General features: G+C 35.8%; 2 protein-coding genes across 4 annotated transcripts; one reads left to right on the forward strand and one right to left on the reverse strand.

The window, feature by feature from the left end:
* Positions 1–2,169: 2,169 nt before the first annotated feature.
* Atg17 (autophagy-related 17) lies at positions 2,170–15,148 on the forward strand. Of its 3 annotated transcripts, none has more exons than XM_013325880.1 (23): positions 2,170–2,355; positions 2,962–3,107; positions 3,250–3,440; positions 3,609–3,853; positions 4,000–4,127; positions 4,567–4,781; positions 5,450–5,658; positions 6,424–6,606; positions 6,958–7,130; positions 7,572–7,758; positions 8,194–8,477; positions 8,611–8,667; positions 8,743–8,872; positions 9,507–10,015; positions 10,286–10,532; positions 10,808–10,978; positions 11,249–11,367; positions 11,446–11,611; positions 11,697–11,834; positions 12,121–12,232; positions 13,036–13,116; positions 13,487–13,730; positions 13,964–15,148. In XM_013325880.1, exons 2-23 carry the CDS (start codon positions 3,040–3,042, stop codon positions 14,034–14,036), a joined length of 3,930 nt encoding a protein of 1,309 aa, XP_013181334.1. In that variant the 5' UTR covers positions 2,170–2,355; positions 2,962–3,039; the 3' UTR covers positions 14,037–15,148. The 3 variants fall into 3 exon arrangements, with proteins under 3 accessions (XP_013181334.1, XP_013181336.1, XP_013181337.1); XM_013325882.1 differs by having other exon boundaries at positions 11,449–11,611; XM_013325883.1 differs by lacking the exon at positions 13,036–13,116.
* A 2,252-nt stretch (positions 15,149–17,400) lies between these two features.
* LOC106127557 (transcription factor glial cells missing 2) lies at positions 17,401–21,814 on the reverse strand. Its single transcript, XM_013325661.1, has 4 exons — positions 21,695–21,814; positions 19,106–19,419; positions 18,426–18,773; positions 17,401–18,309 (listed from the first exon to the last, which is right to left on the reverse strand). The coding sequence occupies exons 1-4, from the start codon at positions 21,703–21,705 to the stop codon at positions 17,651–17,653; spliced, it is 1,332 nt and encodes a 443-aa protein (XP_013181115.1). The 5' UTR covers positions 21,706–21,814; the 3' UTR covers positions 17,401–17,650.
* Positions 21,815–24,434: the final 2,620 nt, after the last annotated feature.

Consider the following 24,434-nt stretch of genomic DNA (forward strand, 5'->3'; position numbering starts at 1 on the left):
GCGACGTGAGCGTGACTATCATATCCAAGGTCAAAGTCTAGACATTTGACAGCCTACTTTGCACCTGCACTTGCCTAAGTAAATTCATGCTCTTATACAATTCAGATTTGAAATTTTAACTAAAGAATTTCGTTTATACAATAAATGTTAGAACAAATTATTACAATTACTGTACAATTCTACAGTAAATATGTTTACAGAATCTATCGAATTTATTTTTGATGCTTAGAAGCATTAAAGCGTTACCAACATTAATTAAATACATATTTAATGATGTCTTAATTATTATGCATACGATAACGGACGAGACTATACTGACGTTGCGGTTATCAGTTAACGTAATGACTTTATAACATGGATAGACGTATATTTCAAGTTCAATAACAATTCTAATTAAACCGGCCCAGAGGCTAACGCATGTTGTATAAAAGAACGAACTCATGTTGTACATCATGTACAGGCGGACTTTCACATCTTATGTGACACAAGCGAACGAATGCTTAAAAAATCTATAGAAACGACAGAAAGCATGAATGCAAGCAAGAAAGTTGTGCAAGCGAAACATCGCATGTTGTACAGGCAACAGTCATGGGTAATCCAACTAAAATTGAAGATCTGCAGATCAGCTCACGGTTCATATATGTAAAGCAGATGAGTGAATGGAATCACTCAACAGCTCCCCTTTTTAATTTAAACCCTCACAGAGTTATGATTTGCATTTTCAGCCGCGAACTGTGAGTCATCAGGCAGCTCGCGGCTTGTCGGGTCACATGTTATAATATATCGCGATAAGATGAGAGCATTTAGATGTTGAACCGCAGCTCAACGTTTCATTTTTATATGAGCTGAACTTTTGAATCGCTTTAGAGCTGAATAACAGGTGGCTACAAGAGAACCATCGCATGTTTTACAAATTAACGAACTAACTCATGTTTTACGAATCACCAAGAAACTCATCGTATTATGCTCAGGAGTGATAAATTAATTTGAACAAAGTATTATAATTCTATTTGCCTATATATATCAAAAAGTTGATATTTGTATTTGAGAATAAATATTGGTAACCTTTGAACTCTTGATGATTACACAAAACTCTTTATCATTTTCTACATAGGGGGCAACGACAACTTTTGTTCTACAATACTATTCTAGTCCAGACACAGATCACCTGTTGGATAGTAACGAGGAAGAGTTTTTTTGGGTTAAGTGGAGGTCATGCCGCGATTTCGCACTGCCAATGAAAACATTCATGCAATAATACAAAAGCATATTGTTATATCCCTTGTTGTATCTAAAAATCTTTTATAACAACATTTTTTTTAAACTTTAACAATGCACTTGGTTTGTGCACATTAGTCTAACTGGCAATACTAACAAAAGGAGCCAAAAAATTCCTAACTTCTTTCAAAAGTCCTCCATGTTGCAACTCCAATGAATTGATTACCAAATTATGAACCGAGTTCTCGTAGTAGTTATAAAAAATTTAAAAAATAGCAAATTAACTAACATGACTTGACAATATTCGTGATATTTTTTATGAAATTTCGATAACATGAAAATGGCAGCACTAAGCCGTGCAGCTGCCGCTGCCTCATTAGCCAAAACATGACGCTGTCAAGTTGACATTGTTGATTGTCGTCCAGTTGTCAAAGTATTTTATTTTATTCTCGGTGTAATTTATGATTTACGAGTATAATAATTTAATAAGTAATAAGGAAACATATTTAGCCGCAGAGAAAAAATACAAAGGCAACTTAAGTAGGATACAAAAAAATTAAATGACATTAGCTCATTTGATTTAGTGACGTAGATGTAAGATGTTGCAATATCAATAGGGATTGTTGTGCCCTCATGGTGGGTTTTTTATTGTTAGTCTGCTTGGTCAAGCTTTAAGTACCTGATAAATTGTTTTATAAATACGTCCAAAAATTTATAAGTAATTAACTTAACGTAAAAGTCTCGGGTGAGTTGTATTTCTACAATCTAAACATGCTTTTGATAAATCAACGAAAGTTTTTTTTCTCAACAGATGAAAAAGGTACTAAATTATAGCTTAGGGAATTTAATTTTTCCGTAAACGATTTGAATTGGTTGGATATTTAACTCGAGACTGGCAATATAACTTGTCTGTCAGCTGAGTTTAGTTTACGTTCATTTACGTCAGTTTACGTCAATAGAGCAATGGTGGTGTTGACCTGAAGAATTTTATAAGCTTTTGTTCAGAGTACTAGGCGTTTATTTTGTCCTATACTCTTACACAATTGCATTTTACAAATTAATGTGTTACCGTTTAATAATGTCTTAAATTGAGAAATGTCCTAAAGTATCCTCAGATGATTCCTAATTTTTGTTTGTGTAAGTATCTTTGTTGTTCAAACGCAAAAAACAACACGTTCCATTTTGATGGTCGCGAGCTACAAATTATATATTTTATTTTAGATAAATGTAATGTGAACATTATTTTTGCATAACGTTTTAACTTAACAAGATAATCGATATCTTACATTATTTAAGTTATGTTTATTTTGTAAAGTTGTGTTCTCGAAATTTTTGACTCGAGTAATGTTTTTTCCGTATAACATTTTTTTATATTATATATTTCTTAAACATATGGATTTACTACGTTCTATTTTATTACTTATATAAGAAGCAGAAATTCGTAATAAATCAGTAGTTATTTGAGGTCAGTGTGATAAAGCGTAAACACGATTTATTTAAGGTAAAATGTCGCAGTTTATCACTTAACATTATATAGCAATATTTCTATCACACTTAAGACTACGCAGCCCTTAATACTTGATATGTATTTACTAAATTTATTTTATACCTATTAGTTTTTTTGGACTAAGGGTAAGGGGACTGTTTGGCTTTGTAATATTTATATATTAGATAACAAGGTCTCATTACAAAATTACAAAAAAAAAAAACTTGTATTATTAATAATTTAGTTATCTGTTACAGGTTTGTCTAGTTGGTATTTCAATACCATGAAGATATATTAAACATTGTCTTAGTTTAGTTTTACATAAAACTATCAAAATGCTTTATGTGTTCCATGTGGACGCTGGTCAAATGACCACATATGATATGAACCTCACCTTGCAAAGGTAAGTACAAGACATTGTATTTTAAATTTATAATTTAAACTGATCTTGTATGTGTGTGTGTGTAACTCCTAATTTAAGGTAGAATCAAACTCCAAAGTATATGAGCTATAAATATGTCAAAAACACATATATTTTATTTCAGTGTGGCCAACTTAAAACTTGCTATAGAGAGGAAAATCAAAGTTCCAGCAAATTCTCTTGTCCTCCTTGTGAGTGGAGGAGAGGTGTTACAATCAGATCACATAGTGTCATCTTACAGTGCAGGCACTGACACTAATCCTATATACATGTTCAGCAAACCATCAGTAAAAGATAGTCGCTTGAAACAGTCATGTAAGTTATATTGTGTAAATAAATATTTGTTGTAAAACAGACATTGGTTAAAATAATAATAACAACCAAACATTGAAATCTGTAGAGTTCAGTAAAATGCTGCATAAATTTTGTCATTTAATATTTACATATTAAATCTATCTTTTATTGTATCAACAATGTTTTTAGTGGTGGGTGATCTCAGTCCAATTGTGGAACTGAGTACAGGAGCGTTCCGTAGTGAGACTCGAAGTGCATTTGAAGGAAAGTCTATTGTTGACTTGAGGAGTTCAGTTGAAATGTGCTGTTCGTTACCACCAACTGTTCACACTGTTATATCATGCGCAACATTAGCACAGCAGTTCAGTGACCTTGCTCATGAGGTGTCCAGGAGTTGTGACCAACTTGTTCTGGAACAGCATTTGCAACATCAGGTATGTGAAAGGATTTATTACGTAATTGTAACATGGGTTGTATTCCTAAGAGAATATTTGAAAACTTATTCAGTGTTGATTTATAATTTATCATCATTAGCCATTGCTAATTTATATTTTTTTTAATCAACTTCCATTTTACACAGGGTTGGGCAGCTGTTGTTGCTAACTTAGAAGATATCTACAGTGAATTTTGTGAACGGTCGAAAAGTTTCAAAGAATCATTTCGAAAACAACGTCTAAAAAAGGAAGAGTATCATGAAATGTTAAATACGTAAGTAAATATTTACATGTTTTTAACTTGAGTACCTATAGAGATATTAAAAAAAACATATGTATAATAGTATTACATATCTATTTTTACATACAAAATTGTTAACATTATTTCTCATTTGATTGTTACTTCGATCAGCATATACATGAAAACTTATTTATATGTATTTATACATATAAATAAGTTTTCATGTATATGGCTTTGAAATTTAAATATTGATTTCAAAATAAATTTAATCATTTAAAACGCATATACAATGTCCCGTCGCTTAACCCTGGCCTTAGTATTAAACTGGTTTACCTTTGTTTAACTAAAATTTATGTTAATACATATTACGTGTAGTTTTACTTAACTCTATTCTTTATTGTTCACTCTGTAATTGTTCAATTCAATATATCAATGTGTGATTGTTGTTTCAACCAACTTCTTTGTTTTATAGACTCAATGACGTATTAAAAAGTTTAAAAAAGATCCCAATTCTCCCGGCGCTTCAATTACACGCGGAAGCGCATCGATTCTCGGCTTTCGATGTATTCGAGGAGACGGACTTTGAGGGACATCATTACATAATCAATCAACCTTTAGACAATAGTTCGGAGAATCGAGCGTACCAGGATTTTGGTGTTGAAGCGTTTAAATTGTCTGAAGAAGATGGTAATATTTATTCATTTTATTTTTTAATTCATCCCTCTGTAAGCCATACTCAAAGTTGTTTAGTGATCACAAAGGAGCCCTTATTGTAGATATAATATGAGAAATCTTTTAGTTTAACATTTTAATGACTGACTGTATTAGTTATTGTTACATTTGATTTTTCTTTTATTGATAATTATAATGTGCCCTTGTGAAGGTCTTGGATCTATTTGCATTTTTAATTGTACCTGCCTTGATGATTGTTCCTAGGTATTCTTGGAAGCGTTCCAAATACAGTTTCACTATCTTTCATCTCAATACCACTTACAACATCTACCTACATCATACAAATGATTAAAATTCCTTGTAAATTTTGTGTGATTTTTTAGCAAATCATATCAACTCTTAGAATAATTTAAAGTCATATTAGCAAACTCTACAATTTCTCAAAACTTAGGCTTACACAATAGTAAACAATTCAATGATTTTTTCCTCTGGATGTTTGTGATTAAAGACCAAGGAAAGTATGGATGGATTTGATGACACATAGATAAATATAGTATAGATAATTAGTACATTTTGTTTACTATTATCGACCCTCCATAGAGATAAGGGCAGGTCGATGTGATGTTTGTGATTGAAGTAATTTTTTGTCTTCCATTTAAGTTTAATAAATATTTATTCCACAGTTTTTAACCAAAAAAATCCATCAACAAGTAAAGAAGCGGAATCCTCAGAAGGTATACCACAGACTGAGGAGTCAGATGAAGGTGTTTTGTTTAAGGCTAATTCATACGATGGCAAAGATCAACCAACCTTGTTACATTGGATACTGGCTCAAGGGAATAAAGCCTCCTTACAAGATATCTTAGATTACTGCGAAAAAGGATTAGCTTTGGTAAGTTTTAAATGCTAAGCTCTTGATCTTATAATATAAATTAAATTATATTGGTGTGCTGTAGTCGGAATGTTTTATTTTTAATTGCATGTTATGTTTATTTAGATTTAAAATCTATTATATTTTTTTCCCGGGAATTAATTTATGTACCTTTCAGAAATTTGTCTTTAATCTTTATGTATAAAGTCAAACCAGGATAAGAGAGAGTTCAGAGGACTGTGTTATTTTTCTCGCACATAAAGGTTTTTCTTTAACCTGAGTTTTTCGCATGTTAAGGTTGTCCGTCGGAACCAAGCATCGACTCTCTTATATAGGTTTCTTGCTTATTCAGCTATCAATCATATTTTTGTTGCAAAATTCTTTTTGTATATTTTGATATCTTAAATCTATAAATATTGTTAGGATTAAGAAATTAGCAACATTAAACTGTTATCAGTCAATACACTTGCTACAAAACTTGTGTATTAAAACTTTTTTAATGTCGTTGAACTGTGCAAATATTTTATGAATGTCCTAGTGGCTTGGATTAATATTTAAGTAATTTTTTTAATCCTACAACATGTCTCAAACAAAGAATGTGTATGAAGCCGCACTGAAAAAATACTTAATGTCCATAAAACAGATTCAAAAGTATTATTCATTTTTAATCCTAATTTCCGAGTCCAAAATAATCTAGTTATTTATAACAGATTGAAGTCAATAATGCATTATTTTTAAATGCATTTATTAAATTTAAGTCTAAAATTTTTTTTTTATTATGTTAAGATCGACGCAGAGCCACTGAAGGAAAGAGAGGCGGAGCTGTATCATATATTGGAGTACGCAAACATGCATGGCTTGAAACAAATAAAGGGTATTGAGGATCGTCTGTACGGACTGGATCAGCTGTTGAGTGAAGTGAAGAAAATTGAACGCGATCAACATGACCAAGCTGCCTCTCTTATACAGGTATATAACTTTTTAATGGTATTCCTAAGTCTATTCTATAGTATATCAAAGTTTTTATAGAAGCATGTCGACAGTGGAAACGCACGATAAGAATATGTACGAACCACTGTCAAGTCCCGTCAGAATCGGTCCCTTCGTTCCGGAGATAACTCTCAGCAAACGCTACCTTACGGACAGAAATACAGACGGCCAAAAAAAAATTTAAAAATTTGTTTTTCGTTATCAGCAAAGCCAATACATCAAGTGCACCATTTTTTTCTCTATATTACATACACACCAATTTATTAATATTATAGATTCTTATGTGAAACGCGCAGTACAGGAGTTTATATTTTATTTTAATGTTTTCAGTACCGTGATCGTTTAAACACGGCCTGCGACCCGTCTGTGCTTCCAACGCTGGTGCAATCTCACTGCTGCCAGCTGGAGAAGCTGCTCAGCGGACACCAGGTGCTGCTCGACATCCGCCGCCGCATCGCCAACTCCAAGGATGAACTGTCACACATACTCAAGGCTAGATTGGAGTTAGTATATTTTTTATATTATAAGGTGGCAAAAAAGCAAGCGGCCACTTGAATTCGCCAATATGGCGAAGTGACCACTACCTATAGAGATCTGCAATTCCAGATACATTGCCTACTTTTAATTGATGGAGGTGGTGACACATAGAAAGATAATATTTTCCCAAAATCCACGGACTATATTTATATGTATACAAACCACTAATTAAATGAATGTTATAGTATTTAATGAACACGTATATTTTATATTGTCTTTATATTATTTAATTATAAATGTTGTGTTTAATTAGCTTTAATATCAGAGTATGTCAGTTAACTATAGGGCCCGTAGACAAAGATAACCGTTGAATTTTATGTTCTAACTTCAAATATTAACAAAGTACATTGGTTATAATGTAGTTGTAGGTGTGTAAGTGTGTAATATATGTGTGTTGGTGGCGGCAGGGCGGTGCTGATGATCGAGAACTCGATGTCAGTGCAGGACGCGCATGCGATGCTGTCGTTCCAGTGCTTCAACCGGCTGGCGCGGTACTTCGGTATTGTGGCGCAGCTGCACCAGGCGCCCGCTGTCTTCGTGCGTGCCGCTCATGAGGTCGCACGCAGGCGCGCCTTCTCCACTTCACATCTCAAGGTAAATAATACAGTATTTTTTTTTATATCATAAAGTGGTAAACGCGCAAGCGACCTGAATTCGCAAGTGCAGAAGCGTTGCCTACCTTTAAGCGACGAAAGATCGGACTCACAGAAAGAGAATGTTTTCCCTTCCTATGCATCCTCTGTCAAATCTACTTACCTTTCCCACCCTTTCCTTCAGAAAAATGTCTGGGAAGGTAAACAAAACTAAAATAAGGCCTCCAGAACGTTCAGTAATCAGACGAAACGCACGATTACTTCCATTTGACGCCTATCGTCTGAGTGGTTGATTGTATCGGGGAATTGGCCATTGGTACGGGAGCTAATGCTTTAATGATCTTTTCCACTGTTAAGACAACAAGTGAGTCATGTTGTCGAATATGCTAAGCTAAATTGGACATTGTAATTGTATCCACGGTCTATTGTTATTCAGTGGGCGACAGATCTCGCGGAGAAGTTGCAAAAAATCCACGAAGAGGAAGTGAACCGTCGCCAGGAGTTCAACTCCCTGTTCGAGGGTCATTTCCTGAAGAACCTGTTCCCCGGCATGACGGAGCTGCCGCCCGCGTACGCGACGCAGGCGCCCCCTGTCTTCGACGCGCGACTGCCAAACATCAGTGACGAAGATGTCGACTATATATCCAATACTTTCCCAGAATTAGCTAAAGATGTACCTCAGTACGATATGGAGACGACAGTCAAGTTCTTTCATCAAAGGTTTGTTTGTTTATAATTTTGATTAAATATATTTTAGTACAATAGTATTAAGTAGCATAGTAATAATAACTAAAATTTACAAATGCGTACTATATTTCTATACATTTTTATTAAAAATACATATTTCTTTCAGATTAACCGCATCAGATCATGAAGAACGAGACATCGATATTCAAGTTGACCTAGATAAGTACGTTCAAAGTATTTTAAACTATAAATATACTGTAGTAAAATTGAATTTATCTAACTAACTTTAATTATACAGGGACTTTGAATCGGAGACGGAAACAGGTGATTTCGAAAAGCTGAGTCGACAAAGCGGTTTGTCGAAGCAAAAGATGGATATATCGACGACGTGCGCGCCTGAAACTCTGGCTGTATCCACGTTGACAGAGGTGCGAACTCTACCGGTTATAATGGAAACTGACAGTACTCAGATAAATGAAGAGTTTGAAAACTCAGAGTTTTATATAGAGGAGTCGCTACCCTCCAGTCTGGATTGGGGCCGGCACGAGCGACAGGTGCACTTTGAATGTGTTATCAAATACTCCACTCATGTTAGATCCAAATATGTCAGATCATTCAATAATTTGGTTGTGGTTAATTTTCGGATAGTAATTATTAGATTTTTATTATATATATATTTACAATAACGCAAATAATATTTGGTATAATAGTTTTCACATATCTCGGACGCTCTTAACTACGTGAAAGTCGCTGCGCAGAATATAATGTTTGGTGTATTTGGGCTTAACAGGTTGCGGGGTTAGGGTATTGTGCGCCATTGAATTGAGCCTCCAAGATATATGAAAATAACTATATCAAAGCTATATTAATTTTATTTTTAAAAATTTTAATGACATCATGGTCTCATTTGGGTGGAAGTTACTAGTTGCTTTTCGTTGCTCCTGTCATCACCGGCCCCATATCAGTTATCGTATTAATTTTTTTGCTTTACTTTGTAGTTCTTATATGTTTTTATATATTGAAGTATACTTAAGAATTTAATTTTACATTACTTTTTTCAAGGACAATATGGATACTCATAAAATAAACATCGAAAAGCTGCAAGACTTTCTAAGTAAACTATGCAATCTTTGTAAAGTTAATATATTGTATATAAAAGAAGAATTAGTTAAATTAAAAATAGATATTGACGAACAGAAGAAATACATGTCCGGGAAATATTTGGAAGTTATAAAAGAATGGGAGAAGAGTAATTCCAAGGCAGCTGTAAGATTCCGAGAGCAGACACAAAGGCTGACGGTGGATCATGAATTGGAAATGAGCGATATGAAAGCGTCTCTAACTGATAAAGATGAAATAATTAATTGTCTTAAAAGAGAACATGAAGAAATTAAAATGCAACATGAAATTGATATAAAAAGATTGGAAACGGAGTGTCAGAGTTATAAGGAATTGGTTGAGAAAACTAGAGAAGAATTAAAAGCAGTGGAGAAGAATTTAGAAGACATAGAAGCACAAAAACAAAAGATGCACATGGATTTCAAAGCTGAAATAGAAGTTATGCGTTCAAGGTAAGATGGACATTAAATCTTACTAAAATTATAAATGCGAATGTTAAGATGGATGGATGGATGGATGTTTGTTTGAAGTTATCTCCAGAATGGCTGCATGGATCTTTCTGAAATTTGGCATAGATGTTGAACATAGTCTGGAAGAACACATAGGCTGCTAATTAAGTTTTTTTTTCACTCAGCGCGGACGGAGTCGCTGGCGACAGATAGTACTATATTAAATTTCTTTGTATGAACAGTTTTGAATGATTACTTCGTTCATTTTTATAGATTTAGGTTTGTAGCACTTACAAATATGGACAGATCGCCGTCAGAATCTAGTTTAGAGAAGATAGAACGTGCTGATGTCATAGAGATCAACAGTCACAACGCAATCGTGATGCAGACGAAGGAGAACGCGGAGGTGGAGAAGGAAGAAGCAGTCAGAGTCGCAGTGGAGAAATGTAAAGCGGAGTGTGAACAGAAGATTAGTGCAGAAGTCGCGCTGCTTAAAGCGAAATTCGAAGCTGATAAGCAGGTATTATATAAGATCAGACAAACGAATTTTATGAACTAAATAGTATTAAACCTTACATTATATCTTACTAATGTTATAAATGCGAATGTTTGGATGGATGGATGTTTGTTTGAAGGTATCTCCAGAACGGTGAATGGATAGCGGTAAAATTTGGCATAGACATAGAACATAGTCTGGAAGAACACACAGACGACTAATTAAGTTTTTTTTTAATTCCGCGCGGACCGAGATGCGAGCGACAGCTAGTCTTGTCATAAAATAACATATTAATTTAGGTGACTGTGAACGAGGTAACTCGACGCTTGCTGACCGAGAAGGATCGTCAGTTGGAGGCGGGGCGCGAGCGCGAGGCGGCACTGCTGCGGGAGTGCGGCAAGCACCGCGACACCATCCGACAGCTCACCGACCCCGACACAGATACAGCAGACACCATGCTTAAGACACAGGTGAGCACGCACGTATGGAGACGTACGTACAGAACGCACACGCACGTATGGACACATACGTAAGCACGCACGCGCACGTACGGTCATACATGCACACAACGAACATGCACGCATGCATATTTTACTCACACGCACACTTATAGGTACTTTTACCTATTTTTTAACGTATTTGTAATCCTGGTAAATATGTAAGAACATTTACTAATATTGCGTTAATTACTTGAGTAAATAGTTTATTAGAATCTGTAATATTTCGAATGATAATTGCAGCTTGCAACTCTCGAAAACGAAAAAGCGGCACTACATACTCAAATTGTGGAGCTAAAGAAAGAACTGGAAAAGAAGAATGACGAAGGAGACAAAAGTAGAGAAGATGACAGTGAAGGAAGGTAAGATTTCAGACTGAAATAGACGTTTATAATGTAGTGTTCATTTCTTTTAAAAAATTTGTTCCGTGATGTGTTTAGTAGATCGTCCCCGAAACGCGAGGAGTCGTGTGTGCGGCGCGGTCGCGCACGCTGCCACACGCCGTGCGGGCTGGCGGCGGGCGCGCTCAGCCTCTCCTCCTGCCTGCCCGGACATACCGTGCTGCTGCTCTGGGACCCTGCACACCTCAACTACACAGTCATGCAGGTCACTGTTACATGCACGCACTGACTCTAGAAATTAGAACTATTTCAGCTGTATGTATGAATAGTAAGAAATACTTGTAATACAGGAGGCGTCTATGATGTACTTCGTGCACAGCGACTGTCTGCCGGCATTAGACCTCAGCATCCACGTAAAGAACGAGAGCGAGCGCCGTCTTTACACTGTCGCCACCGTCGACTCCAAGGAGTTCTGCTACGCCAAGAAGGTATTGTGACTGTTGTTTATATAAGATTCCTTTTTTATGGGGCATGAGGCATATGAGGTGGCAAACGAGGGAGCCAACTCGGACTTAACTTACTTACTTATATTTCTACTGCACCCCCTTTTTTACCATGCCTTTCTAGGGGTGTAACAGGATTATATGACAATACAGTCTCACAGAGATAGACATTCGTAGATGTGTGACGCCCTTTTTAGTCTAGCGCCCAGGGCGGTCTCCAAACCGCGCCCTACCGTAATTTAATCAAGCTGATTATAAATATGTTGTTTAGAACGGCAACCGGTACCAGATGCCGCGCGGGTCGCGGTTCTACCGCGTGCGCGTGCGTCCCCTGCGCCCGCACCTGCCGCTGCCGCCCTGCTGCGACCTGCGACACAAGCAGGGTACGACACACGTACATACATACACATACATACTGCTCGAGCTATCATATCTAAATAGCATGTAATTTACTGTACTTGTTATATATAGCTTTTGTTTATATTGTTACTTTAATAGATAAAATATTCATGTTTTACTTATTATAAATTTGACTTTTATAGGTTTCATTTAGGTTTTTCAGATAGTTTAATAATAGAGAAACTATATATAATGTTTTGTATTATTACTGCACCAAGTTAATCTATGACTTAGTTAAATTTTGCCAATTTTCGGTGAATAAAATTAATAACTTTGTATGATTACTTTGTCATACATTTGTGGATTAAATGTATGAAAGGCTTCTGCTTGATACATGTGTTGCTTGCGATAATTGATATGTAGCAGCTACTGTGTGCGCTTTAAAATTTGTTAACTGTATGCTTTGATTTTGTTTCATTTTAAATAAGGATCAAAAGGTGTTTACTATTATTAATTTCAAAGGGATATTTCACTTAAAGCTTAAATTGTTGTGTATAACATAGTATGCACGTTAAAGGCGGGTACACATTAGACATATGCGTTTTGGCAACGTACACTCTAAGCCTAACACGGTATGTTGCATGCATGCAAAAATGTGATGCAAACCTAAAAAAGGGCATTGTAAAGACCTAAGTAAAGGTGATCTGATACTAAATGGATATACAGTCTATTTTATGGTACATGGTTCTTAAAGTACTAGTTTTGAATATTTTCGTTACAATTGTGAGTTTTATTGTGTACCCGCTGAGTGGGTGGTTGTTTAACGCGAGGCTGCGTTCCATTGCAGATGCAATGAAGGGCGGCGTTCTGTCCATGCTCGCTGAGAACAGACCGCTCAAGAAGTGGTTGACCTACATGCATGCTCCAGGTCTTCCGCCTTTATACTTCATACTTCACTATACATCGCTCAGTTTGTATAGATTTTCTTATAATTGTAGATTTTTTACGCACTTTTTTTGCTAGTACTGAAAATAGTTTAGATGTTTGATTTAACATTATGCTGTATTAAGTAGTTACAATACTCATTGTGGATGGATGGATGGATCACATCCAAACCTAAAGTTACTCCAAATACAGTTAAGTGTTTGCATCGACAATACAACAAAAAAAAGAAAAAAAATACTATAGGGATGTTTCAATTTGTTTTAAATACATTGTCTTATATTCTGATATTAATCAGTTTCCTTAAATTGCATGTTGTTAAGTTTAAAGTAATTTATAAGTTATAATTTTAACAGATATCCAAAAATCAGTGGATACCAGCCAGTCAACCAGTTCTAACACGGACGAGGCGTGTCGGGTGGGCGGAGTAAGTGAAGTGGGCGGGGTCGGTGAGGTGGCCACCGCGACTCTCATCAACCTGGAGTCCCCTGTGGCAGCCGAGGGCGAGGCGCAAGCGGAGGCAGAGGACCAGCTCGACTCCATCGAGGCTAGTGACCAGTGGAACAGCGCCAGGATGCATATGTCTACTGTCAGCGCTGTGTGAGTCATCACGTTTGTAATATATTAACATAAATTATATAGATAATGATAAATTTCCATCATGATAAAAGTTTTTGGATTTGCTTTTTGCAATGATGCTTTGCGTATCTTCGATTGCCTGAACAATATTTATTAATTGTTGTAAAATTTTTAGCATTTTCTTTATTATGAATTATGGGAAAAATATGACTTATAAGATGTATGTATTAATTTCTTATTTATTCTGTTAACAGTACGGACATGGAGTGCAGTGTGGGTCGATGCGCCGGCGCCGAGCTGGAGCTAGCGCAGGAGGCGGCGCCCTGACAGCGCGCCCCGCCCCAAGCTCCGCCCCGTGCCCTGCCCCATGCCTCTGGTACGCCTCGCAACGACATTACCTAGTACACACTGCGTACGTCACATAAATAATAATAATGAAACTGAACAGCTGACCATAACTAAGCTGTCAGTGCAAACCACAGATAACAGTTTTAATCTTAAAAGACTGTGTTGCCGTACAATGGAAAAAAAATTCCAGACTAATTTCTTAACATGCGGTGAATGTTATTTAGTAAAATAACGCATAAGACTATGTTATATTTGGCATTAAGCAATAATTATGTAAAAATTCTTCGAAGCTATTTTCATGTCAAACTTCACTAATTATTTATTAGTGAAGTGTTCGGTGTTTTTGACTGAAATTAATCGAAATGTGATGAGGACAAAGCCATCTAGTGATGTAATTCCCAGTTGGATGGTGACGGGATTATCTTTAAGTCATCAAAGCTTAGACTATGCTTTAGTGACCATAAATAGGGCAGATTTCAAAAATGGAGCAATGGACTCTATATATTTTTCAAGAAAAGAATTGTTGCCGATAAATTTTTGCACTGATTTAAGGATTTTTATGCAGTAGGGTAACTCGTTTTTTGAAGTAAACGATACAGTACGGGCCGCGTTAATGTTGAAAGTCGAAATATGACTTTTTTGTTGTGTCGTATTGCGACCAGTCGCATAATTTTGTCGCGTTTATAAGCGATGTGGAAATTTTTTACTTTTAGTCTATGGTAGTGATTACCATCGAAGTGATATTGGAAGCAATTGCCTGTTGAATAATAATTAATTATCCTAATTTATATATGGCTTGTAATTCGCTAGGGATGGCTCCATTTTAAGCAATCTCCTATATATTAACTTAGTTTTTAATTATTGATAAAGTTAATATTTTCTTATGCAGTTTTCTTATGAAATGCGTAAAATTATTTCTGTAATGTTTTTGAATGCTGACAACAAGGAAATGTCTTCCACAGGGAAGGTTACAAAAACTTATCATACGAATGAAACATAATTAGGTGTTGCCATAACAAAATTTCCAATTTTCCTATAATTAATTTACTACTATAACATTTTAAAATCTAAATCTTAAAATATTTAAAACTGCGACATTTTAAACTTATTTTTATTAATTTAATTAAAAAAATATATACTTTAAATTTTTTTTACTAATTAGGTAGGATTATATTCAATTGAATTATTTTTTTAAAGTCAACATTTTCTGAGTAGTACAAATTTTTATTTAATCTTCAAATAATTGCTTTATATATTTTATTATACGGAAATTAAACTTATTTAATATTTTAAATTTAATGTTTTAGTCTACTTTGTGTTGTGTTTTTTTTTAGTATAATGATTTAATATATTTGCGTGTCAAATCGATTTGTAAGTCTCTTGGTTAGTACACATTGCACAAAATTAACAGATAGCTACTAGATTTCTTTATTAGAATATTTGAGAAAAAAAAAATTATGACTCTTTCAATCTTTCTCTATCCATTAAGTCGACTAGCTTGATATCTAATCTTATATCTAAGTCATAGTAGGTACTAGAACGCGTTAGCTTTTGAGTTTATCATTTAAAACAACTCACGGTTACTACGCGTGGGCGACAGTGGGTACTAAATGTGTGAGCGCGTTAGGCTGTATGCAGGACACAATGACGCTTATATAGATCGATCTCGCTTCAGTTCTACGTTTTAGACTCTTTAAAGCAACTCTGGCACTTTAGGTATAGGGTTTAGGTGTTAAGTATCACCGTGTCTATGTAATCGCACGTGTTAGCGTCGCAGAACTGATAAGGTGAGTATAGACTAGAGTACTTGTAATAGAACAACGAGTTGCTCCGTGTATGCACGATATGTTCTAGCGTGTCACCTTTACACAAACCGAACGTAAGAATGTTGCATTAAATAAAGATGCTCGATAAAATGCTCTAGTGTGTATTTACCTTAAGCAATGCTTCATGTTGTTTGTTTGTGGCCTTATTGTAACGGCGCCCGCAGGAAAGCGATCTTTGTACAGTCAGCGATATATAAATGAAAACTTAGTTAATCGAAATCATTTTGCTAATAATTATTGACACAGATTCAAATTTAAATGTGTTTGTCATCTATCTAAAAGTGTTTGAAGTACGTGCCCATTGGCCATTAATTCAATTTTACATAGCGCTTTCTCCATCATTCGCGCCGTCCGCATCAAAAGACAAAGCAAATCTGTGCGTGTTTCGTCCGACGCGGACCAATAGATACGTAGTTAAGTTAATTTTCTTTATTATCACAGTATTCATATATTTCAAATTGTTTTTTGTATGTAAACGTTTCGGTAATGCGAATTCACAGCAACCTGTAAGTTTATTTTGGTTACCTTTAAGTATTTTACTTATTTATCGTTGACTGTAAAATGAAGTGCGTAGTGTTGTATCGTGTTGGGAGATAGTTGGGGTTTGCCGATTGCTGTGATAATAATTGCTGTGCACTCCTCGACACTTGATTTAACATTGAACGAACGTAAATAAAAGCATTGTTAATTACGTTTTCTAATCGGGCTACGAAATTTTTAATGTAAGCTTTTTAACGTTTAATATTAATGTCTTTAAATCGAAACGTCCGACGTAAAGAGTTACATCTGTTAAGAGATGTGACCTTTTTGGACGAAAAGAGTTACGTGCGTTAAGAGATGTAACTCTTTTCGTCGTTCGGCTCGAAATGTGTTCGGAAACAAGCGTCCTCGCAAGGAGAAAATTGTTTGTTGATATCACATAAGAAATAATAATCCGTTATAGTAGTAATTAGATGTACTAAAAACAAAGTGATAAGTTAGCTTATAAAAAGATTTTATCCATACAAGTTGTAAGAGCGGTTAGAACCCTCGACTTAGTTAAGGTTTTGGTTGTAATGATTTTATTAAATATTTTTGTGAAAACTAAACCATATTGTTATATATTTAAGAATGTTTAGTTCTATTATATTTTATAATTTACTAGAAATGGAAATTAATTTTTCCATTTTTTTAGTTTTCGAATGTGAAAATGATACTCGGATGGGAGTTAATATATTTCTGAATTAAACTCCATTGCCTTGTTATAATTACTATTAACATTTGTTATTTCATTTTGTGGAATTATTTTTCTGTTTGTTTGTTTGTTTGGAATGTTTTAGGCGATTGCAATATAATGCATAATAATTTTTTTAATGTGTGATCGCTTCACATACTATTTTGTAGTGACCAATTTTATCGTTAGAAATAAAAAAAAATGTAAAATTGACAATTTTAATGTAATTTTTATATACAATAAATAGACGATTTTGTAAAAAAATCTTGTTTTTTATTTCATTGACCTAGTAACCTGTCAATAACACAACATAGAGACAAACCTCTTTGAAACCTAGTCTCTAAACACTTAGCCTATGGAATGTACAATTCAATGATGAAAATATTTACAATTTACGTAACTATATTTACATTGATGTTCAGGAACAAAAAGCGGTAGCCTATCTACCTTGGGTCTGACCTTCCGGCCCCAATCAAGTTAATTTTACAATACTCGGATACACCGAATTGCTGTTTGAAAACTGATAAAAAGATTTGCTTGAATTTTTAGTAACATTATAATAGACCACCAAAATTATTTACTCCTTGCGTGTGTTGGACATCGAAGTGTGACGCGAAAGCACAATCTGAGTACTGCCAGGCCTGCATGTCCATGTTGTTCTGCGCGCAGTCCTGACCGTATCTGTAGAAGCGTTGCTCCTGCATATCCATGACGGGGGACTCTCGGCAACTTTCAGCCGGGTAGTACTGCGCTTCTTCTGGGTAGTACATTTGGTGTGGGTACGATTGTTGTTCGCAGAAGTTCTCGGGATGTTGATAGCCGTTGCCGAAGAGCTCCGGCGAGGGCGTCTCACTTGATTCCGAGCCTCCTGCCGCCCTCTGCCAATCCAACCAATACGCTTCTTCAGGTCTAGAGTTGTCGTTGTTAAGATCCGCGAAGGTAGGAGGCGATTCTAGGGTAGTTTCTTCCATAGGAAAGTCTAGCCTTATAGGTTGGTCTAGTTGGAAGATTTCCTCCGGGTGGAATATATCGTCGGCGGGAAGGGAGGTGTCGTACGTCTGTTGCTGAAGCGTAGGCGCAGGGGGTGCGGGCGCGGGGTACGTGGAGTAGCCTTGGGGTTCCGCGGGCCATGTATTGGCGACGTAGGGCTCGACCGGTACCTCCGTTCTCCATCGGCACGTGCATTCAAATGGACCGCACGCACATGTTAGGACTGTTGGAAAATGAAAAAAACTATTGATTAATTACGTAACGAAACACTTGCCTTAATCTATACAAATTGTAATAGAGACAAGTAAAACCATATCGAAGATAAGTAGTCATTCTCACCTCGTTGGTTGTCAGGTATTAGCGGCGGTGGCTGTAGATGTGTGCTGGTGACAATCTTCTGAGACATTTGTTTCTCTTGTTTCCCTGTGAGCATTTTGTCAGCAATAGCCGCCTCTCGTGCTAGCAGCAGGGCTAGTCCTCGAACTCGTCTCCCCGCGCCGATGGACCTGCGCACCTCGCTCGCTCCTTTGGCCTCGGGCCGGGGGTGGTCGTGCGCGCCTTTCGCTTGGAAGAATATCGCGTGCTCGGTGTGTCGCCAGAAGTGCGTTACAGGGTACCCGCAGTGACCGCGACACGGCTGGACTTCGAGACGACCGCCGTTGCATAGTCGGTTCGGACACGGTTTACCTTTAAAAATTATAAAACATGAGTAATGATAATGGCGTTGACCGGAACTAATAATAATATTGGGGCACAGATTTATGCTCGTAACAATAGCACGGTTAAATCTATACTGAAAGATTTTTATTTCTGTCTATATAGAATAATTTTTTTAGACATTTTGTTTTTTTTTTATTATTCTATTATATCTATTTCTTTTACTAAAATATAAGTAACGTTCTAAAGCTAGTATTGTATTTTTTTCGCAAACGTCTACTTCAACCGTTTCATCTTATATTATTTTTGGAGCTTTGAGAATTTTGAAAACTATTTAAAAAGTCGCATACATAAATAAATACCTTGTTGTTTCTTCCGTGCTTTATCACAGATGGCGGGCCTGAGATGCACCCTCGACCCGTCAGGCAGTCGACATCTAGCGGAGCATACGAGGACACCGAGGCAGCTCTTTTTGAGTATGTGAACATTGTGGTTGTTGGTGTTGCGCATGGCCCAGCCGGAGGCGTGTCGACGTGCCTCCTCGCAGCCGGGAGGGTAGACGCGGCGCACGTGGCCGTCGCACCACTCTCCAAAGCTGTCGAAGCTGCTCACCCGCGGCACCACCGCGTCGTTGATGTCCCACTCCGATTGACCCTCTGACATCTCCGATCGGCCGCTGTCAGATACCCCCAATTAGCATTCGGATATTTGGATAAACAATTCAAGTTGTTAAGCGAGTTTTGATAAGATAAACAAGCATTTATTAGTAAAAATGTACAACACATAAACATGCATCTTAAATAACAAAATAGGTATTAGGGCAAAATACGCGCTGCACCAAGGTTTGCGAAAACAGTAGCTTCCTAGTTAGTTACTAACTAGGTTCGTGTTAAAGCACTATTGTTATTTGCGAACTATAATATTATGTCAATTACAATAAAATATAATAAACGTATTGGCAGTTCACTTCAAAACGATTATATTATTTATTAATCTAACACTTGGTCAGACTTAGTTGTTAGGTTAATGAAACACAATGTATGGATGTAAAGAAAGTTTTGGTGTTCCCCTCGACGGGTTGATTGAGCCAATTGCTTCAAAATTGCCTCTAGAAGGGGCGGCCGCGCTTTAATTGGTTAAATAACTTTGTAAAAAGCGATCGCATGAGGTGGGGTGAATTTTAGCGATAAGATAATATAGAGTTACGACGCCGAAATTGAAAAAATACAAAATAATTTTTAAGGTAAACGAATTTTATGAATACATTTTCCTGCTTAATGTGTGCATGACGGATTTAATGAAATCGATCATTAAACGGATCAAGTCGTTGTTAGTGCTATTACTCAAATAATTTTAAGATATCTTGTGTTTGAAGAAAATTTTTATTTTTATTTCCTTGGAAACTGTTTGAACTTTAATCAAATGATAGTTTAATCATAGTTTTTTTGTAGTTTCTATCAAAGCATCATTTAATGACCATTTTAGAACTTTATTAGGCGTGAATCTAAATATTTCTTGACTTAAACCATTACTGATACCGTTTCAGTCACAAATTCAATGATTTATGACAGTCCCTTAAACTACAAATCTTGTTGATCGTGTTATTGACTTCTAATTGTGCCAAAAAACACTTAGAAGATTTAACGCTGTTTAGCCCCGTCGTAGTAATAACGTGTTTGAAAATAATCCAACAATAAAAAAGATTATCGGATTATAATTATTAAAGGCAAGGTTTTCGGAAAATGTTTTAAAATTTAACGTTTTGATACAATTAGAAACTGATATAAGTTATATGAATAACCTTCACACCAGAATCTGCTGAGTATTTTATATCATAATAATTTTATTTGCTTAAATACGTGTGAAGGGCACAGTTCGGTGGTGGAAGGCGCGGGGCGGGAGCGACGGCCAACGAGTCTCAATTAGCTTCAATTGACGTCCCTCCATCACCTTCCACAACCCTCCTCTGTTTGCCCACTTTAACATATTTGACACGGAATTAAACCACAATGACGTACGCGTTGTGTTATTTAGTTAGTCACTTGTGGACCAGTTGGTTCCTTTTGACCTTCTACTATTTGATCTGTGGGTAACTTGGAACCGTATTCGACAATTAGGTTATAAGTTTTATACGATTACTTTATTATATCCATATTTTAGTTCTTTTAAGTTTTACATTTTTTACTTGTTGGTATTATTTCGATACGATTGAGAGATGGGTAATGTTATTGAGGGATTTTTAGGTTAGATTAGGTACGAAAGATTGTAGTAAGCGATTGTAAACTAAACGGCTGACCGCTTTTGGAGATTAAGATGTAATTTACTCTTTACTACTTCATAGTGTTTGGGGTCAAGCTTCTTGCTTTGATTACAATTCAGGAGGATTTACACTTCTGAGGGAGTGACTCAATTAAAATTAAATCAATTATGTTAAACAATTATTTACTATTTTTTTTACGTTCCATCTTACAGTTAAACTAATGGAGTGTCTCTATGTATTATAAAAAATCATATTTCGTGCACATATGCTTTACTTATAACATAAACCAATTTGTCTTTCTGTCTGTCTGAAATCCGCATTTGCTCCGTGTTCGCGGCATTTAATAACAGATTAGATAAGGTATGCGGGAGTACCATAGGCTATTTTCTTTTTTAAATTTCACGCTGACGAAGTTACGAGCAATAGCTAGTCCTAAATAAATTAGGGGAAATCTAAACGAAAATCTCAGTATACATATATTTTTTGCTACGAATTGGATTTGGTGAATATATTTTTTTAATTATAGACAAAATAGTTGAATTTATGTTTAATATTTTGTTAATAGATTGCCGGATAGACAAAATGTGTATCTGTAAATCGATTGATTGAAATGCCAATACATTTATTGCAAAAATCAAAAATAATTTTTCTTTTGAAGCTTTCTAGAAATGACAAAGAGTCTATTACTTACAGGATCACCATCTCCGATACAGTGGTACAGGCAACACAAACACAATGTCTTTTGTAACACCAATTTTAATATCACAACCACTTTATTATACGTAGTTAAAAAAATCCGCGTCGTCCTTTTACAAACACATCTACCCACGTCGAAAGCTTATAGCTCACTGACTTTAACAACAAAAATAAACATGGGGATGTTTCGCCCCACTCGCGCGCGGTGGTTTGTCCCCACGAGCCAATGAGCCCGGCTCTTACACTCGACGCCGCCTCCTAACCAATCAGAAGTTCGTACAAACCGACCAATAGGAGTTGTTTAAGAGCATTTTTTTATTTTCAGGAAGGTGGGACAGGTATTTTTTCAGTGATATACGAAGTTATCATCTCTTAATTCGTATTGAAATGTATTGCGACTTTATGTGATATTTCGAATATTTTCGAAGCCAATTTTTTTTTGGGCTAATTTTTTTAAAGGTCGAGTAGTTAGCCGCGTATACTTAAATTAAATGCACAAATAAATATCATATTTACTTGTCAATGTATAGATCCTTTCAGTTGCCGATGTAAGACATTTTAATCTTACCGCAAACGGATTATATTACCGGAGATAAGGCAAGGATTATGTAGGTATAACACAAATACATTGAGCGATTTCGAAATTTTTTTTACGATTTACTTATAATTGCCGGTCCTAGAAATATCCCTATTTCTAGAACCGGCAATTTGTACCAGTTACGATACCGATGTCGTGAAATCGTTTTACGACTTCAGATTAAAGTTTTAGTATCATATTTATTTATTTAATACTTAATAAGTGCCTATATGTTCTTCCAGACTATGTTCTATATCAAAATTCGTCAAGATCCGTAGATCCGTTACGGACATATCTTTTAACAAACATCGATTCATTCATCCATTTAAGCTTTTTCATTTTTAATGTTAGTAAGAAGTAAGATGTATTCGCTTGTACGCAATCATGAATAAATGTTATTGACGGATATGTGCAAACATAATTTGAAACAGAAGACCTATACAAGTTTTAAATCTTTTATCTTATATATAAAATTCTCGTGTCACAATTTTCGTTCCCATACTCCTCCGAAACGGCTTTACCGATTCTCATGAAATTTTGTGAGCATATTGAGTAGGTCTGAGATTCGTCCAACATCCATTTTTAATCCTGCGCGGACGGAGTCGCGGGCGACAGCTAGTAAATGTGTAAATATTTATGCAGCTGACTGTACAGCAATTATAGGATGTTTAGTATTAGGTCAAAATTTTATCTTGCAACTTAGACATTAATATAACTATACATAATATATTTGAATCTCTTTGTTTTTTAATGACAAAATCCGATAACTTATATATGTCTTTTGCTTTGTATATTGTATGAAATACGTTACGTATACGTGTTTAATAGGGAATCAATATTCGTAGATCTCAGAGTGGATTCACACGGTACGCGTGCGCGTGCGCTTTGCTAACGGTGTGAGTCGCCCGCATCGCGCACCCTTACTACTCAACCTACATATACAAGTACCTACTACAATATATAGTTAACGATAATTAAATTGTATATTTAAAATGTACGTCTTGATATATTTGTACAATGAACTTTGAACGTCAGAAAATTTGATGCTTGGTTTTAAACTATTGTTGTAGACCATGCGACATTGAGCCGATACGCATAATATTTAAGTGATCCACACTGAGTGATCGCGTACTCTTTTCGCGATCGCATTCATCATAATCATCAGCTCACTATACGTCCCCACCGAGGGGCTCGGAGCCTACACTAAGTTAGGGCTGACTAGGCCATAGTCAACCATACAGGCCAAGTGCGGGTTGGTTGACTTCACAGATATCTTTGAAATCTTCTCAGATATGTGCATTGGTATTATTGGCTTGACCCCTGAGCCGCCGACGCTCTATATGTGATCGCATTACGGAAGCCTTTTAATATTAAACAAAATTACATTTCACTGGTCGTGCTTAACGTTGGATAATTTTACTTAGGTACTTAGGTAGCTTTCTGTCGTAGTTAATACCTCTTGTGCCTTTTTCAGACACCGAGAAGCATGACATGTTTTTATACAAGTAATTTGTAAATGAAAACCCATTGCTATTCTGTAATAAATAGCTATTTTTTATACAGACATCGGATATTTAATTCCACGGTAATAAGTTTAAATATTTTAGCTTAGACGTATTTTAGTTTCGAGACATTTGTTGTGGGCAGTTATTATAATCCTACGACTAATACCCTCTATGTAAGAGCCGCATGTTTGTAAACTATTCAAAGCAAAATCTCTTTCAGTTTTTAAAATGTTGAAGTAACTGGTAAGTCTTTAATCTTATTATATTTCGTTTTAGACTAAATAGTTAAAAAGATAATTAAAAAACCGGCTTATGTGAATGTTCAATGTTTTGTTTTCGTAGAGTTTTATTCCTGTACAAATTATTTGTCTCACATCCTTTCCTTTGGTGGTCGTCTTCATGAAAGCCAATTTAACCCACTTTGAATCATGTATAATAACATATTCCTATCTCTAATTTTTCAAAGAGAAATGACAAGGATAACAATATGTTTTTAAACATATCATTTGGCAGTGGAGACTCACTTAAACAGTAACAGTAATGTAAGCTATTTGTTTCGCTTGTGTTGTGCCGTAGGCTGGGTCTTCGGTTCGCGATTGGCGCAGGCCGTCGCCCCCTGTTATGTGATCAATTGACGCCCCGGCTGCCACTCC

Source organism: Papilio xuthus, unplaced genomic scaffold (assembly GCF_000836235.2).
Source record: "Papilio xuthus unplaced genomic scaffold, Pxut_1.1 DF824655.1, whole genome shotgun sequence".
NCBI lineage: Eukaryota > Metazoa > Arthropoda > Insecta > Lepidoptera > Papilionidae > Papilio > Papilio xuthus.

Coding starts and splice junctions, on each gene's coding strand:
- Atg17 (XM_013325880.1), top strand. CDS start 3,040: ATGCTTTATGTGTTCCATGTGGACGCTGGTCAAATGACCACATATGAT. Junction 7,759..8,193: donor TCTCCACTTCACATCTCAAG/GTAAATAATACA, acceptor ATTGTTATTCAG/TGGGCGACAGATCTCGCGGA. Junction 11,835..12,120: donor AGTTCTGCTACGCCAAGAAG/GTATTGTGACTG, acceptor TATGTTGTTTAG/AACGGCAACCGGTACCAGAT.
- LOC106127557 (XM_013325661.1), bottom strand. Junction 18,774..19,105: donor AGCACGGAAGAAACAACAAG/GTATTTATTTAT, acceptor TAATTTTTAAAG/GTAAACCGTGTCCGAACCGA. Junction 18,310..18,425: donor AATACCTGACAACCAACGAG/GTGAGAATGACT, acceptor ATTTTCCAACAG/TCCTAACATGTGCGTGCGGT.